This window comes from Lampetra fluviatilis, chromosome 17 (genome assembly GCF_964198595.1).
Source record: "Lampetra fluviatilis chromosome 17, kcLamFluv1.1, whole genome shotgun sequence".
Lineage (NCBI taxonomy): Eukaryota > Metazoa > Chordata > Hyperoartia > Petromyzontiformes > Petromyzontidae > Lampetra > Lampetra fluviatilis.
Window position 1 is genome coordinate 3,581,772 of NC_136291.1, and position 18,864 is coordinate 3,600,635.

The window sequence follows — 18,864 nt, forward strand, 5'->3', positions numbered from 1 at the left end:
GGCCCGTGATACGACGCGTGGCCAAAGTTGCACAGACGGAACATTCGACGAGGCGATGACCTGACAATTGAAGCATCGATGTGTTTTTTTTTTGGGGGGGGGGGGTGTAAGTTAATATTGATGGTGTTTCCTTACCGTAAATCCTGTAATAGGCACTCACTCGAGTTGCGTGCGTTCATAGAATATACGGATGTGATCGATTGTTTAATCTATTAACAAGGATACGTAACCTTTCTCACAAAACGTTACGTAATTATGCGCGCGCGCGTGTAGCAATTGATCATTTTATTCCAATATGTTCCAGTTTGGATGCTTTTGATGGTGTAATAGTGAGCACATACCAAGGCCGTAGCCATGGAGTCAACATTGGGGGGGACCAAATCTTCCAGGGGGTCCCCCCCTAGGAAAAAAAAAAAATCTAAATTTGAAAACGAATTTCCTGTCTAAAATATAAAAACAATTCACTAACATATGGGATGGACTTTAAAAAAAAATCTTTTTTGCAATAATGTCTAATAGTGTATTGCATTACATTGCTGTTTTTTTTTATTTTTTTAACTTGTTTCATTGTATATAATGGCAGAGATTCGGGATTAATAAAGTACAACCATAACCACAATCATATAAACATAAATCTATTTTATAGCAATATATTGGGGGGGGGACATTTTGAGCATATTTGAATATTGGGGGGGGGGGAGGGGGTGTCCCCCCCCCCCAATATATATTATAATTACGGCCTTGGCACATACAATCCAGAGGTAGTGCGTCAATTTAAACAATGGGCACTTTTCTTATCCAAACTGGACGAACTCGGCGACCCGAGTTCGATTCCCGCTCGCGGCCACCAACACCCGGTGACGATTATCTGCACCGGTCCTGGGCCTCAAATGAGTGCCTGGTGCGGTGCGTAGACACCGCCACGGGCGTGGTGCTGGCCACCCACCCCCTCCCTCGTGTGCCGTGCCGGCCTTCATCGGTGCTACTCGCTAACAGCACTTTCCCCAGCAGTCTGTTAAGACTATACGGGGGAAATCTTTGTCTTTGTCCTCCCACCTCTTCCAAAGCGTCCGGTCAGCGTGTCAGAGTTGGATAACTAGAGCGCTTCTAGATCCCCCTCTAGTGGAGTCCCTTCTGACAGCAGTGGCGTGAGCAAGCGAATGCAGGGCTGCACCTTTACCTTCTTATTAACTTTCTTGTTTGCAATGGCATGGACACTCGAGGCCCGTACTGTCACCATAATGTTATACTGTTCGTGGAGTCATTACTGTGACCATTTGCGACAGGTGGCAATTATTACACCTTTAGTGAAAGCTACATTTTTAGATTGTCAACCAAAATTCAATTATAAATTTAACCATAACTTACAAATACAGTAATGAACAGACGTTTAAATATATTTATCACAATTATACTGGTTTTCACGCCTTTATTTTTGGTCAAAAAGAATGTGTCGACATGCAATCGTCTGCTTAATTAAGGTAGTCTAAATGGAATGTACGGGAAGAGTGAGCACTTATTTGCATTGCAAATCCTGGAAAATCAAGAATAACGGTGATTAATGATGAAACTGTCAAACCGAGCACGCTTAATTATTTAATCGCTTGGCCACCGCGTGGGCGTGTTAAGTTATTTGTAAAAGCCACTGGTGGTTGCTTTGCTCCTCGTCTTCAAAAAAGGTGGGTTTCTTGAACTCTGATGGAACGCCATCCAACAACAATAACAGAGCACGTCCGACACCCCGCGGTGCAACGAGTTGCAACCACGGGGCTTCGCGCGGGAATTCCTGTCACTTTGATTTAACGGGAATTCTAGTGCAAAACAAATGCATAATTGGGTTAAAAGTGTGCATCTGCTGTCTTGGAGTGAGTGGGGATTGTTATTATTTTCCGCGCGCGAAGTCGTAACGGCGTGCCAGTCCTCGTGTGTTTTTAAATGCTCGGTGAAATCCTAAAATTGTATCCACTACAACCGTAGCGTCATCTTCAGCTGTGGTCTATCCACTGCTTGGCGCAGGTCTCTCCGAGCCGTCGTCAAATGTCGCGGTGTCGCGATGCGACAGCCCGCCTGGCATCTGCACACGAGGCGATTTCAAAACTCCGTCTACGCGGTTTCGCATCCCGTTGGATCGTGTGACCTCTTTCGGTTGCCACTCCGCCTCTGGTCCACCTTTGCACATCACCGCACGTATGTGTGTGTGTGTTGAACTTCTTTCGCACCGTACGTAGCCAACCCTGCTACTATATACTGCACAAACTCGTTACGCACCTCGACCCTTGGGTCATTATGGCTAACATCAAATATGATCAGAATTCCGTTCTGTGTCTTCACATTTCCATAATACAATACAAGATCATTGTATCAATCGTAGAGGGTTTTGGGTTAGATCGCGTAAATATAAATGCGTCGTTAAACCCGCAACCACCCGACACAGCCAATTAGTAGGGTTTGTCACGTAAATTAAACATGCTACATCGTTACGAGTACAGCACACAGGTGTTTTGGAGAGTAAACTCACAACATTTACAATTCGAGTGCAACGTTTCCCAACTAATTACAACTAGCTTCACCAAGCGACAGCGAGATCATATTAGTCCATCAGTCGATTGTCTATCAAGACCAATTTTATCAAACATTTGTATCAAGCAAGAAATCTCTGGACCAGTTTCAACATTATGGATCTCACCAGAAGAGTCGAGCTTGTTAAACAGCCTGTTAAACTCTGGGGAACTGTTAATGTATTTAAATGCGAGGACAGGATGGAGTTCTGCAAACGCATGGCTTAAACCGTACACGCACAACGTATTGCCCGTGCACAGGCGCGCGTGCCTCGGTCCATGTGACTGTTTAGTTGCTGACAGGCCAAAGTCTACTCGTTAACGAGGAGGCCGGGATGACCCGTGACACGTTCACAGAGCATCGTGTGGCGAGGCGCATATTTTACCCGCGCGGCGATCGCATGCCGTGTCAACCCACGCGGTTTGAACCCGAATTCTTGTCCAGGGAAATTGAGTTTTCAAGTCCATACGGCGTACAGCCGTTTCAATACGAGCAACAATTAAATTGTCTGTTTGTGTTTCTCCCTTGTGATGGGACTTTGTGGGATTAACGTTGCGATTTATCAGGCGTACGGCAGGTGACCAATAAGGTCTGAATTGGTCCGTAATAAGTTAGGCACCGATAAGGGGTTGACAAGTATGCGATCAAAGTTCGATTTAAAGCTTTCGTGACTGCAGGGATTCATCTTCTTGGTTCTTTCGGTAAAGTAACGTAGAAGGGAAATAATAAAATAATAAAAATAAAACATAATAAAATAATTCTCACGACGTTTCGGCCACAACGCAAGCAGCCGAATTATTTTATTATGTTTTATTTTTATTATTTTATTATTTCCCTTCTTACGTGACTTTACCGAAAGAACCAAGAAGAGGTATGCGATCGTCCGTTGACACATCACAAACCCGGGAGGAGCTGTCCAGCATTTTCTTCAACGCTTTCCAACTTGAGAACGAGGGCCTTCTGTGTCTGTTTCGTTGCGAGGAGAGGAAGAGAGTCGCCGTAACTCGTAAATCCGTGAGCCAATATCGGTGAAATATTCGTGCAACGTTACGTGCCTCTTCTGGACTGTACCCTAAAAAGTTGCCCACCATTTTCGATACAAACCAGCACAAAGGAAATGTTTTACAGACACTCACCGACAGCCGGTCAACCAATTATCAGTGCCCGACCTTATCACAAACCAATTCAGACCTCATTGGTCACCGCGTGCCCCTTATACATCACAGCATTCATCCTACAAAGTCCCATCACAAGGGAGAAACACAAACAAATAGACAAAAAACATGTCTTTGCCCGTATTGAAACGGCTGTACGCAGTACGGACCTGAACAATCGCGTGGGTTGACAGGTATGGTCAACCGTCGGCTCCTGTACTGCTAACCAAATACTGCCCTGTATCTACAAAGACAACCAACAACACGTGTTGGAAAACGCGACAAGAGAGGGCGCCACGGTGGCTTGGGAGATGTTAACTACCTCGCCTGGTGTACAAGGAGACCCTAACGCATGTATATTTGGAGTGTGAATGTTCTCCCCGTGGTCGCGTAAGATTTTTATTTTCCGGGTCCATCCGGTTTTTCCCTCCACAGTTGGGAGCATACGTTTATCGAGTACAGTATTTGGCCGCTGTAAATGTCCACATGATAAGCCACTTACTGTAGTTGAGCAATCATTTGTGGCCCGCTGGCTTCCGGAAGAAGAACTATATAGCTCAGTGGACCTTACCTGGTAAAAGTAATAAAAAAAGTTTAATTGAGACATCCATTGGGGCCGTCCATAAATGACGTCACGCACCTAGGGGGGGGGGTCAGACATTTGTGACGATGTGTGACGAGGGGGGGGGGGGTTGAGATATGTGACGTCACATCAAAATGCGCAACTTTAAATACATATAGACAACACGTTCTACTTAATTAAATATAATTTAAATATGTTTTCTCCTACAACATCAAAGTGCAGCACCACATTAAATACGCACTACAACGACAATAGTTTAAAGCGATTTGAAGCATGTTTCATTTTTTTTGGGGGAGGGGGGGCAGAACTTTGTGACGTCATATTTGAGGGGGGTTCTGACTTTTTGTGACGCCGTGTGACGAAGGGGAGGGGGGGTCAAGAATGGTCCAAACTCGCGTGACGTCATTTATAGACGGCCCCATACATGTGCATTCTTTTTTATGACTTGTTTGGAAGTGGACTTACCGGTGAGACACGTGCTCTGTTATCGTTTTACGACGCGTTAATCATTACCGTCCGTGTACAACTCCCAGGTGAGCGCCGTGCGAACTGCGCAGTGGGCGAAGTCGCTTCTCGAACGGGAATGTTCTTACCCCGTACACACACAGAGAGAGAGGGGGGGGGCACATTGAACTTCTTTCACACCATTATGAGACCTCCTTTGCCAGTAGCAAGATATAGTAATAATGTTGTGGTTTCACGCTTCAACACACCGGTGGGCTAAAGCAGTGAAGTGTTTGTCTTTTCTTCTTCTTGGTTCTTTCGGTAAAGTCACGTAGAATGGAAATAATAAAATAATAAAAATAAAACATAATAAAATAATTCTCACGACGTTTCGGCCACAACGCAAGCAGCCGTCCTCAGGTGGAGAACAGGTCTGTCGAGGAGACAGAGTCTGACTCTGAAATAATTCTCACGACGTTTCTGCGTTGTGGCAGAAACGTCGTGAGAATTATTTTATTATGTTTTATTTTTATTATTTTATTATTTCCATTCTACGTGACTTTACCGAAAGAACCAAGAAGATGAATCCCTGCAGTCACGAAAGCTTTAAATCGATATTTGTCTTTTGTCAATGTGACACTTTTTACTGATTGGCCGTGTCGGGTGGTGGAGGGTTACGACACATTTATAAATAACGCGATCTAAACCCAAAAACGTTGATTATGAATAGTAATAGGGTTTTACCATTTTATCTTGCACCAAAACTGACACCTTTATACAAGGGATCATGTTTGCAATAACCACAACACAAGCAGTCGAAATGCAAACAAGAAGAGATAACTCTGGTAATGTATGCACTGTCCTTGAAATTGATTGATCCACACCCGAGACGGCTTTTCTTAGAGCCTAGTCTCCACTGGTGTTGGACCAGATGACGCCAAAAGGCGTACAACTCAAAAACAATGCACCATCAGAGTATTGAGAGCTCACCACCGTGCTTATCGGAGGTGAGGGGGTGGGGAAGGACAACAAACTAGAACGCAACGACAAGCAGTTCTAAATAAAAGAGTTTTCAATCGAGATGATTTAAAAAGTGCGTAAGGTCTCAGTGGATTCCTAATATCGGAAGGAAGAGCGTTCCAGACGGCCGCAGAAGTAGCGATGCCGGTGACCGCCGCCTCCGTTCGATTTGTTCGCCAAAAGCCGCTCGGCGAAGATGACCGGAGGTCGCGTGATGGTACGGGGAGCGGTGGCGCCGTGGTTAGCGCACAACGCCACGGAATGAATCGCGGGTGACCCGAGTTCGATTCCCAGCCACGGCTAACATCGGCGGCGAATGATATCAGAAGCCGTTCTGGGCCTTGCCCCGAAGGCGAGTCCACCCTCAAAATGGGTACCCGATGCGGTGTGTAAATATCAACACGGGGGGGGGGGGAGACAAAGGCGGTCGGGCGTGGTTAGTGGCCGTCCATAAATGACGTCACGCGATTTTGGACGATTTTTGGACGATTTTTGACCCCCTCCCCCCTCGTCACACGGCGTCACAAAAAGTCAGACCCCCCCTTAAATATGACGTCACAAAACTCTGCCACCCCCCCCTCGTCACACATCGTCACAAATGTCTGACCCCCCCCGCCCTAGGTGCGTGACGTCTTTTATGGACGGCCCCTTAACCAACCAATACACAACCCTTGTCGTGCACCGTGCGGGCTTTGACAAGGTGCACTCGCGAACAGCAACTTAGCCTTGGGCAGCCTGTTGGAGGCTGGAGGAGTGGTGGGGCGCTGTTTGTCTTCGTTGGTGTTTGATGGCCGAGGGGGACACGAGGGTGGAATGGAGCAGGCGACAGGGCTTTGAGCCCCCCCCCCTCTCTCCGACAACCCACCCCTTCTAAAGGCTCAGCCCTCCCCCCCCACCTTGATATATCCTTAGTTGATATCGGGACAATAACACCAGTTATATGGCAGTATTTATTTATAATCAACGTTTTTGGGTTTAGATCGCGTTATTTATAAATGTGTCGTAACCCTCCACCACCCGACACGGCCAATCAGTAAAAAAGTGTCACGTTGACAAAAGACAAATAGTTCACTGCTTTAGCCCACCCGGTGTGTTAAAGCGTGAAACCACAACATCCAAATTTATAAATAACGCGATCTAAACCCAAAAACGTTGATTATGAATAATATTGGTCGCGAAAGCCTACGTGTTAAACTACGTATTTATTTAGTTTGGAGTTTCACACTTGCGTTTAACGTTTGTTTAACACTTGTTTGACATTGACCGTGACCCACCCCCCCCCAAATATATTTTTAAATATCTCCCCCCCGCCCCCATTAAGCAAACTCGTGCTGCAGGGCTGCTTTCAGGGAGTCGGAAGTGGGCTGACAAGGTGGGGGGATGGTGGCGACAGGGATCGTAGAGAGGAACAGAGAAGTGAATGAATGGTTGGTTTGCGTGGGTGGAGTTGATGGGTTGGGTAGGAAGAGGAGGCAGTCACTCTAGGGGAGGGAGGGTACGTGGTGGAGAGAGAGAGAGGGTGGATTGTTGGGTGAATGGGTGGGTAGAGAGAGAGAGACGGGCGGTGTGGGTTGGGTCGGTGAGTGGCTGAGCGGGGGGGGGGAGAACGCGAAGGAATGTGCACACGCACGCGGAGCGCACTAAACACGCCGCGGTCACATGACAGTGGCGCGCGCCGATGGGAGACGACGCCCGTGGAGCAAGTCTGTGCACCGAGCGGTCGTGCGCTCCACGGAGCAGCAGTAGCAGCAGTAGCAACGTGCTGGCCAGACTCGAGACCAGGGGCAGCTCACAAGCAGGAGGACACGGGCAAGGCGGCGGCGGCGGCGTTCTCTCTCTCTCCATCAGTAGCAACAGTCATGGCGACTTGCGGTGTCGGCGTGATGCCGAGGAGCGAGTTGCTGGAGGTGCTCGGGCGCGGAGGTCGCTGGGGCCGCGTGCGCGTGACGCTCTCCCGGGACGCGCTCACGCTCTCGGGCCCCGAAGAAGCGACGACGGCACTCGTCAACGGCACCGCCAACGGGGGAGGCGGCACGCCGCCGGTCCCCTCGCCGGGGACGGGAGGGTTGTCCAACGGGATTCGGAGTCCCAACCTGAGCCCCAGCCTTAGCCCGAGCCCAGGAGCGGTGGCGTTGAGCTGCGTCGGCGAGCCGCACACGGAGCAGAAGCGCGTCGTGCGCGTGTTGAAGCGGGAGTCGGGCGGCTTGGGGATCAGCATCAAGGGCGGCCGCGAGAACAGAATGCCCGTGGTCATCTCGAAGATCTTCCCGGGTCTCGCGGCCGAGCAGACGGGAGCTCTGCACGTGGGAGACGCGATCCTGGCGGTGAACGGAGCGGACCTGCGGGAAGCGACTCACGATCGAGCGGTGCAGGCGCTCAAGACGGCCGGCAGAGACGTGCTGCTGGAAGGTGCGGCGGGGAGGGATGGGGGGTTGGTTGGTTGGTTGGTCGTGGTGGTGGTGGCGGTGTTTGCCGGTCTTGTTTTTCTTGTTCGAATACTCTCCGCGAAATGTCGCCGAGACGTGCCCGAAAAAAGTGGCGTTGATTTTGGGGGAGCTGGTGGTCGCTACAAGTTGTAGCCAACTTAGCGATGTTTCGTCGCTAGTTGAAAGCGACTTTTTTTTTATGTGTGAATGTGTTCGCCCTAGCGGCTGTGTGTATATTTTGCCAAAGCGATGAGTGGTGTCGGCACGTTAAGCGACTTTGGGGAGATTGATGGCAGATATGAAGTTTGGGAGCGATTCCAGATTTTTGTGGCAAGTGTCTTCAGGATTGTAATTACAGCACCAGCGCGCACTGGGTTCTCTCTTACCGGGTATGTATTTAGAATGTTGCGTCGGATTACGATGTTTTAATAGTGGCAAGTTGCCTCGTGACGTAATTCCAGGTAGTTGTATTACGTGTCCTGTTTAAGTTGACAGTGTGTAATGCAGTTTACGTACCGTGTGCTTGGCTGTCGAGTAACATTAATCCGTTCTGCATTACGCACCCTGTATCAATTCACCACACCTGTCAACCCATACGGAATTACCCCGTGTTCTTGTACAGGGAAATGGAGTTTTCATGTTCCATACGGCGTACAGCCGCTTCAATACGGGCAAAAAAAATGTGTTTCTCCCTTGTGATGAGACTTTGTCGGATGAACGTTGAGATGTATAAGTGGCACGGGGTGACCACTACGGTCTGAATTGGCCTGTAACAAGGTAGGGCACTGATGAGGGGGTTGACATGTATGTTCCGCTGTTAATACCTGGCCAAACTGTCCGTGGCGTGCGTTGTAATTATTCCACGGGCCCGTGGCCTCTTCTCAACCCAACTCCATCCAGCGTGAGAATCTTTCTCAAGAAAAGCAAACGCGAACCTGTGACCGGTTTCGAACCCCTGGGGCGTCATCGGCAGAGCCGGGCCTTGTTAAAGCAAATGCCACCACTTTGACGGGTTGGTTCTCGGCCGCCGTTGAATCGAAAGTTTACAGTTAAAAAAATCTCACTGGCGCTGGGTGTGGTCAAAAAGTTTTGAGAGCTTCAAGATCTGACGACTCTTCTCTTGTCGGGCAACTTGTGATGGACGAGGCTAGCATCGCACGCGGTGCTGCCGTGCTCCCAGCACTCACGATGCCTGCTTCTCTGCAAGCATAGGTTCGATTCCCCGGGGCATGCGTTTTTAAATATCAGTGGGAAGTTGAATATTCGAACTTGACCTGTGGCTCTTATGCCATCGTGTGCGTAGTCCCCTGTGTGTGTCTGAGTGTATGTATCTGAGTGTATGTATCTGTGTGTATGTGTGTCTGTATGTATCTGCGTGTGTGTGTCTGAGTGTATGTATCTGTGTGTATGTGTGTATGTGTGTCTGTATGTATCTGCGTGTGTGTGTCTGAGTGTATGTATCTGTGTGTATGTGTGTCTGTATGTATCTGCGTGTGTGTGTCTGAGTGTATGTATCTGCGTGTGTGTGTCTGAGTGTATGTATCTGTGTGTATGTGTGTCTGTATGTATCTGCGTGTGTGTGTGTCTGTATGTATCTGCGTGTGTGTGTCTGAGTGTATGTATCTGAGTGTATGTATCTGTGTGTATGTGTGTCTGTATGTATCTGCGTGTGTGTGTCTGAGTGTATGTATCTGTGTGTGTTTGGTGGGGAGCGGTGGTGCAGCGGTTAGCGCGCTGCGCTGCGAATCCCGGCGACCCGAGTTCGATTATCTGAACCGGTCCCTGTGCATCTCCTAGGTCGACTCGGCCTCAAATGAGCAACCGGTGCGGTGTATCAACATAGCCATTAGGGAGACAAAGGCGGCCGAGAGGGTGCTCGCGAGAATCACTTTGCACTCAACCTTCCGTTAAGGCTATACGGGGGATTTTTGTCCTTGTTTGGGGAGCGGTGGTGCAACGGTTAGCGCACTGCCAAGGTCAGCGTGAGTGGCGAAGTGGCACTGGGTCGCCCCATGCGGCGTGTGAAGACGTCGGCAGTGGAGAGACGAAAGCGGTCGGGCGTGGAGATCCCCTGGCCGCAGCCACCTCTGTTTGGGCTGCACCACGAGGGGCCGTTCCGAGCCCGCGGCTCGGGATGAAGAGAGTGGCTTGGACGTTACCGACTCGGTGAGGAGTGGGTGGGTGGGTGGGGGGAGAGAGATCTGTGTGGCCAAGTGTTTCCTGTGTGGATGTGGGTGGGTGTTGTGTGTGTGCTTGGGTCTGCGTGTGTGTGTGCATGTGTGTGTGTTCTTGGGTCTGTGTGTGTGTGTGTTCTTGGGTCTGTGTGTGTGTGTGTTCTTGGGTCTGTGTGTGTGTGTGTTCTTGGGTGTGTGTGTGTGTGCTTGGGTCTGCGTGTGTGTGTGCTTGGGTCTGCGTGTGTGTGTGCTTGGGTCTGCGTGTGTGTGTTCTTGGGTCTGCGTGTGTGTTCCTGGGTCTGCGTGTGTGTGTTCTTGGGTCTGCGTGTGTGTGTTCCTGGGTCTGCGTGTATGTGTTCTTGGGTCTGCGTGTGTGTGTGCTTGGGTGTGCGTGTGTGTGTGTTCTTGGGTGTGTGTTTTCTTGGGTCTGCGTGTGTGTGTGCTTGGGTTTGTGTGTGTGTGCGTGTGTTTGTGTTCTTGGGTCTGTGTGTGGGTTCTTGGGTCTGTGTGGGTGTTCTTGGGTCTGTGTGTGTGTGTGCTTGGATGTGGGTGTGTGTTCTTGGGTCTGCGTGTGTGTGTGCTTGGGTGTGTGTGTGTTCTTGGGTCTGTATGTGTGTGTGTGTGCTTGGGTCTGCGTGTGTGTGTGTTTTCGAGTCTCTCTGTGTACTCAAGTCTGTGTGTGTTAAGCAGTTAAGCAATGCTTTGAGCACTTGCACTAAGACCCCGGGCAACCCGGGTTTAATTTCCTTCGGTGGCGTAGTGAAGACATTATCAAGCTCAGGGGGTGCGGCGATCGGTCAGGTGGGGCCCCAATATTTAATTTGTCTCGCACGGTCGCACCTCGAGGCTATTTATACATCGCGGCTCCTCTTGCCCTGATCGCATCGTCGTTACGCTCACGGTCTCGAACATTTAGCGCTGTTGGAGCGTCACGTCTTCGCGAAATGAGAGCAACGACAGCTCCGTTGGTACCGCTTTGCAAGATTACGTTACCGCTCGAACTTAATTAAAATGAAACGTCGAAACGTTAAATGAAAGTTTTTTAATGCAAAAAAATGTAAACCGTGTTTAACATTTTTTTGTGTTCTGTTACACTTTTGTTGATGGATACAATCAATGGCGAGTGGTGCCAGAACTCTTCCTGAGCATACTCTTCGATCAGCACCTGATGTGATGCGTGTGACCATCAGCACTGGGGAGACGACGGCGGACAGGCGTGTTGGATATGCGGAGTTTTACTAGACATTTCTTTAAAAAAATAATTTCTTCAGAACTGCTTTTTCTGTGTTTAGTTTGTTGTCCTTCCCCCCGCACCTCCGATTAGCGCAGTTGCCTACGGAGCGGTGGAGCTTTCCAGACGGCCGCAGGAGCGCATCCGAAAGCGCGCGACGCGGTGACGGCCTTTGCTCGATGGCCAGCCAGAAGTTGCTGCCGTGGCATCATGGGTGGATGGATCAATACGTGCTAGGAATAGTGAACTAACGCATACCAGGAGCATCTTGTCGACCGATTTGAAGTCGTGTTAAGGGGGTCTTTTAGCGGCGAAAAAGTTGGTGACTGGATGGTCGCCAAAGGATTGGGAGAGAAAACGTGACCGGGGGGGCGGGGTGGGCACGGCCACCGTAGAGACGGAGCGATGGGGTCGGCTCACGTGCAGCAGCGAGATGATGGATCCGTGGCATTGTGCTTTCCCTTATCTACTACTTCCCGATGATGAAAAGGCCTTTCGTCCAGCAGTGGATAGACACCGGTTGAGGGTGATATGTAAATGTATAAACTATCGATGCCATCGGCAAATAGCGAACTGAATGAGCTGAGCTTTTACGATCGTGACCGACCTTTTCAAAACCTATCGCGGGCTTTTCAGAAGCCTCCCTTCGCGTTAAACACGGGAGGACATCGAGAGCCCGGCTTGTTTTATTGTGTCATGATTACATGGAACGGTTTAAAGTAAATACAAATAAATGACAGTGGTCAAGCAACTCGATTACATTATAGGACGCCGCTCATCTCACTCTCTTACAGCTCGTGCTCCGCTGTGGAAATCTTCACATTCCCTTGATGGAGCCCGAATTAGACATAGGCATCGCCTGCGAGTTGTGGAAAGGAGTTATTATTATATTGGAGCACGTCCATCGTGGAGAAGGAGCGATGAGATCGGCTCGCGTGTCGGTGCCGGGCGGTTTGTCGCATCGTGGGACCGCGATGGAATGGCGACGGCTTGAGGAGTGGTGTGGTTCGGTCATGTGGAGAGACAACAGGGAAATTATGTGGGTCAGAAAGTGGCGAGTGATGCAAGCGGAAGGAAAGAGATCAAGAGGAAGGCAGCAGAAGAAGAAGTGGGGGTGGGGGGGCGATGTGGGGCTATGGGACACGGTGGCCCGAGGAGTGGGAAGAGAGATGGGCGCAGGACAGGGCAGCGTGGAGAAGGTTGGCAAGGACAGCGGACACACACCACGTGAGTGGGACAAACGCGTGCAAGAAGAAGTAAGAATGGTCGTGGCTGATGATGACGATGTTGACGCTTTCAGATGCGCTTCTGCGGCCGTCTGAAACGCTCGTCCTTCCGACAGTAGGAAGTCACCGATCTTTTAAATCTAGATTTAAAACTAATTTCTTGAACTGATTTTTGTGTGTGTAAGCTTGTTGTCCCCCCCCCGTCCACGCACCTCCGATTAGCACAGTTTGCTACGTACGGTGCGATAGAAGTTCAACATAAGCACATGCGTACATACGTTGAGTCCGGGCCGTGACGAGCACATGGCTATCGATGGGCACTTAGGTTTAAGCGGTAGGCAAAGGTCACGATTATATCAATAATAGGTTGGATAACGTCAGATTTTGCCAGGATCCAATTCCTGAGCAGTGTTTGAGCAGCGTTAACATTACATTTTTTTACTTTACCGAGGTGGGCTGGGGACGGGTGCGAGCTATCCAGTGTGTAGGTGTCGCAACTCCAACCACGACCCACGGGGCTACAGGGGGCCCAGGTGCCAGGCCACGCCGGAGTTATTTTGGCAGGGAGGGGTAGGGCGGGTGGCCGGGTTGGGGCGATAGGAAGGGGAAATTGGACACGAGGCGCCTAATTCTAAACAAAATATTTATTTTTATTTTACCGGGTGAGGCCCCACTGAGCTGCATAGCTCTTTTTTTTCAGAAGCGACCTGGCCATCACCATGTATGTCATCATGTGTAGATTTATAGCAGCCAAATACTCGATTCTAAATGTGGAGGGAGAAACCGGAGGAACCGGAGAAGAATCCACACGACCACGGGGGGAGAGAGAATATGCACAAACTCCAAGTGTACAGGCATCAGGGTCGGGATCAAACCCACGGCCTCCTGCATTCCAGGTGAGGAGGTTAACATCTCGCCCACGCCAGCCACGCTTCGCCACCCGGCACCCGGCCTCATCATTCGCACAGCCACTCTGATCATTCCATCTCAGCGTCTTGGCATTGTGTGTCCAATGATGCGCTTGCTTGTGGGATTTGTGGGTGGGGGGAGAATGAAAGCTGGGGCGTGGGGGGGGGTTGGCACCTGAGCCCCCCCCCACTACATTCGTCGTGACATCGTCTAATCGATGCGCTCGATCCGTCCTCCGTGTGCGCCTGCCAGACCTCGCGAGATGAAATCACGCGGTGCGGCTTGAGATGCCGTCGATTTTTATTTTATTTTCTCCATATCCCGCCGCGGCGCGGTCGTGATGTTTGACGCCTGCGACGGAGGTCAAGGATCACGACAACGATGAGTGAGTGAACGTCATCTACTCTCCTGCACGGCACTGTGTCTATACTCCAGAGGTGGGACAAAGTCATTGTTATGCAAGTCCAAGTCGAGTCGCAAGTCATCAAATTCATGACTCGAGTCTGACTCGAGTCCAAGTCACATGACTCGAGTCCACATCTCATAGGTGGGACAAAGTCATTGTTATGCAAGTCCAAGTCGAGTCGCAAGTCATCAAATTCATGACTCGAGTCTGACTCGAGTCCAAGTCACATGACTCGAGTCCACACCTCTGCTATACTCCGCTGAGTCGAGGGGCACGCCGGTGTGGTTTTTATGGTGAGGAGCGATCCACGAACAAGCCTCGTCTTGCTGGCGTGGCTCGGTAACGTTGAAACTGGTTCCGCAGAACGACGGGGGAGTGAGTTTAAGTCTTTTTTTTTTAAGTGAGACACAACAGGATTAAGAACGAGAATGGCTCTCTCATCTCGTCGTAATATTAGGGCGTTTCACGGGCTATCCGACGCACGTTTTAAGTGAACGAACTGGCCTGCCAGACCATACCAATATTACCAAACAGCATTTGTTTAAGCAAGCAAACTGCACTGGTTTTCACCTTTGTTGGGGGGCAGGGGTGGTGGTGTAATCAGCAGAGCCACCCAAGCTTGTTGAGTGCCTCACGTGAAATATCTGTCTCTGAAACTTCATACGGAGCGCCCTTGCCAATAAAACGTGGGAGTCCAGCAGCATCTGTTCATGGCAGTGTTCTTTACACAATTTCAGAGGCGGGAGGGGGGGGAGGCCCACTTTCGCCGATAAGACATCATCAGTGTGTGAGGGCCGCCACACATTCGAGACCATTGGGGTTCGGCAGCAGCACGATGATGGGGTGGGTGTGTTCACTCTGTGTATTATCGGGGGGGCCGCACTAAAGGCCACCGGTAAGGCCCACCGGTGGCCCCGCGTGGCCTTGCAATGAAGACCGCTGGTTTATGGCGTCCACCTCGGAGAGGGAGCGATGAAACCGGCTCGCGGTGCGGGCGCTCAAACGGCGCGTCGCTTCGCATGCACGCAAGACGTGGGGCGAGGCCCTTCTGCCAGCAGTGGATAGATCACGACTGACGACGACGATTATTATGGTGAAGATGTATTGCTCGGGGGTGGTGGGGGGAGGGGCTTTGGGGCGAGTGACAGCTATGGATAGGGGTTCGGGTTGGGGCATATAATCAGAAGCCATGATTATACCAATGATCGGATGTAATTACATGACGGGCCGACAGTGTTAATTTAATAAGCACGGGATTATGTACGCCGCATGCACATTCATGCAGCGGCTCTCGTCAATCTCTCAGGCTTCCTTGTGGGAGAGGTTTGCGGGTTTCTTTTGGGCGGCGGCGGTGGGGGGGGGTGCCTCCTTTATTTCTGCCTCTCGCTCCGCTCCCTCGCTCCTCACGAAATCCACCTCCTGAAGGTTCGTGCTCCTCAGAGTCTAATCCCCTTCAGAGCTGCCGGGGAGGCGTGATAACGGGGCGATCCTGTCTCGCGCCGTGCGTGTGGCATTTCGGAGCGAGTCTGCTCGGTCAGTGTGTTCACGTGTGTGCGTGTGTGTGCGCGTGTCATCCCAGTCAGTGAACCCATGGCACTGGGGTCTGTCCCGTGACCTGCCAGCGGGCGTTCGACACTTCACGTGGCCTTAAAATGCACGTAGCCTGGCACAAGTGCCCGTGGTGACGTCACCGTCGCTTAGCGGTGAATGGCGGTTGTTGTTGTTGTTGTGTGTCTGTACACAGTGGGGAGCGGGAGTGCAGCGATTAGCGCGCTGCACTGTGAACCGGCGACCCGAGTTCGATTCCCCGCTCCCAGCCAACACCAGTGGTGATTATTTAAACCGGTCCTGGGCCTCCCCTAGTTCGACTCAATCTCAAATGAGTGCGGTGTGTAAACATCGCGACTGGGGAGACAAAGGTGGTCGGGCGTGGTGCTGGCCACCCCCTCGTGTACCATGCCGGCCTTCATAGGTGCTCGCTAACAGCACTTGACCCCAACAGTCTGTTACAGGCTACACGGGGGATCTTTGTTTTTGGTGGTCATGAAACAGAACTTGCCCCAACAGTCTGTAATTACGAGAGGGGGGCTATCTTGTTGTCTATCTGCGTGCGCGGTTATATTGGGGAGCGGTGGCTTTAGTCAGTAGCGCCCTGCTCGACGGAAATCGCGACCGACCAGAGATCGATTCTCGCTGACCTCCACCACTCACGACGGATGTCCAAAACCAGTCCTGGGCCTCCCGCGAGTCGATTACGGGAAGTAAACATTCGGTACCCGTGCATACTGGGAAGACAAAGGCGGCCAGGCGTGGTGCTGGGCATTCCCGGCCGCCTCGTGTTTTAGTTGCTCGCTAACGGCACTTGCCCACAGCGGTCTGTGTGGCCACATTGGGGGGGGGGATCTGCCTTTGATTAGGTTGGCAAAAAACGAAAAGTCAAATTCTTCTGAAACATTCCTTCATGTGCTGCCTAGGGGGTTCTCAGGGACATTCATGGGGGAGGAAGGGGGGCAGGAAAGGCTAGCTGCCCCCCCCCCCATCGGCCCCCCCCCCCATCGCCCCCCCCCCCACCTCTCCTTGCCTTGAGACCAAAAATGTTGCCTCGCCTTTCTCCGGCTATCACGAGGAGTGAATCAGAATCCGAGTCTTTATTTATCCTGGAGAAATCCGAAGAGCTATGAAGCTCATTTCCTCCAAACATGTCCAGTAGTTTCACAGATGCCCGGAATTGCACCGATGCACGGACCCATCCGTTAATGTTGACTCGGTGGCGTAGTTTTGACGACATTATCGGTGGCGTAGTGACGACATTATCAAGCTCAGGGGGTGCGGAAATCGGTCGGTTGAGGCCCCAATATTTGATTTGTCTCGCACGGTCGCACCTCGAGGCTATTTATACATCGCGGCTCCTCTTGCCCTGATCGCATCGTCATGACGCTCACGGTCGCCAACATTTCACGCTTCAGGGGTGCTCTGTTTTCGCAAAATAAGTTGTTCTTATTTTTTTTATTCTGCTGTTCAAAACATATCTCACGGTATTTGTCAAGGGGGCAACTCGTAGCTTTGGCCACTAAGGGAGTAGGGGGCCCAAGGCACCCCCTGCCCCCACGCCCATTCTAACATCCACGACACGCGCGTACGTAGGACCCCGTGTTTTCACCGTCGTCTGTGCAAACGCCACGCGAATTATTTGCCAATTTCTGCATTTCGGCCGACGGAGTAAACGTTGACGACGCGCAAAATGCGGGCGAGATTGCGGAATAAAATGAGACGGAAAGATTGCTTCATGCGATTTGCAACCCCCCCCCCAATAGCCTAGGGGTTTGATCGTTGCACTCCGAGTTACCTCCCTCAGGAGGCCAGAGGGGTGGAACACGTGATGGTACAAAAGTTCACTTGTAGGCCGCCAAAGGCAGAATTATGACCAATCCATTGATCCTCCCATCCATGCCTCGAATGTCACATGACCTCGCCGTACTGCGTGTGCAGTGCACGCGGCATCGTTTTAGGACCATCATCTGGCAAAGGGTGAACATTGTGGCCATGTGATTTTGGACGGGAACGGGAGGGGGTTGACGCAGCTGTACACTGGTTTCGCCCTCTTTTGGGGAGGCATCATTCGAGTCCGGCCGTCGTTGCCTCCTGCTGCTGCCTCGTGCGTCGAGGTCTCCGTGCGGAACGGCTCTTTTGTCATCGCTCCGGGCACGGCTTTGGCACTGCTTGAGGGTGGCAAAAACGTTCTAACACGTTTTGTAAATTAATGAAGAAATTCATCGCGTAGAAAAAGTGTAATAATTTTGCTTTTTTTTTTTTTTCACGGCACCCCCGAGTTTGTCTTTCATTTTGCAGAAAGCGTTCGAATTCCGCTCATCGTCACCCTCGGCGAGGTGTTGGACGCTGCGGTGGCATCTCCCAGAACGAGGCCTCGCAAAGCCACTCTGCGGGACCCCCTGCCGTCCACACCCCTAAATATAGGTCCCCTCCGACGGGTCTCCCTTCCCGAAATGGAATCTTTCGGTCGGCCAAATGGAATGGTTTCTCGGTATGAGGGGTTCGGCTCGCGCGGCAGATGCAGCCTCCCGCTGCTGCTGCTGCTCATGAAGAATATTATTAACCAGCCCAGAGGCTCCGTGGCACCACCAAATGAGGCTGCCAAGGGTATGGAGGCTTCTGCTGTTCGTTCTCCAGTTATATTTTTTTCCCGACGGAGTTCCGAGCGCGCGTAGCGAAACGTTGGACATCGCGCCGAACAGCACGAGTCATAGCCCAGACACACGTCGGGGGAGCTGTAACGGCACAACTGCGGAAAACCTACGCAGGAGGGAAATCAGAAATGGTGAACGTCTTTCGATGCCACTATGGTGGCGGGAGCCGTTGCCCTGGAGACCGGGAGATCGTTGATCGAGGTTTGGTGATCGCCGGGGCTGATGACGCTATTGGTTGTGATTTCTCACTTAAAAGAGTGGGGCCCGCCTTCCACTCCAAATGCATCGGGAAGTTATTTTAGGCAGGCACAGGATCTATTCGGATATCACTCTCCATTGGCGCGAGCCCGTGGTCAGCAATCGAACTTCAAGACGCGGGGGTTCATAGCGCAGCATGCTAACCACTGCACCACCACTCCACCCCCCACGCTGGTATAGTTCATGGTACAACACAAAAACAAACAAAGGTGGAAATGTTCACGCTATCTCGGCAAAACAAAACAAACGCCATCTGAAAATAGGATATT

The 18,864-nt window shown here is 51.1% G+C and overlaps 1 protein-coding gene across 1 annotated transcript in view; it reads left to right on the forward strand.

Moving 5' to 3' along the window:
• The first annotated feature begins 7,343 nt into the window (after positions 1 to 7,343).
• Positions 7,344 to 18,864, forward strand: part of LOC144936831 (beta-1-syntrophin-like) — a 41,015-nt gene continuing 29,494 nt past the window's right edge. Inside the window, exon 1 of the mRNA XM_078863995.1 lies at positions 7,344 to 8,169. Within this exon, the coding sequence (XP_078720121.1) occupies positions 7,377 to 8,169 (793 nt within the window). The 5' untranslated portion in view covers positions 7,344 to 7,376. The remainder of the gene's footprint in view (positions 8,170 to 18,864) is intronic.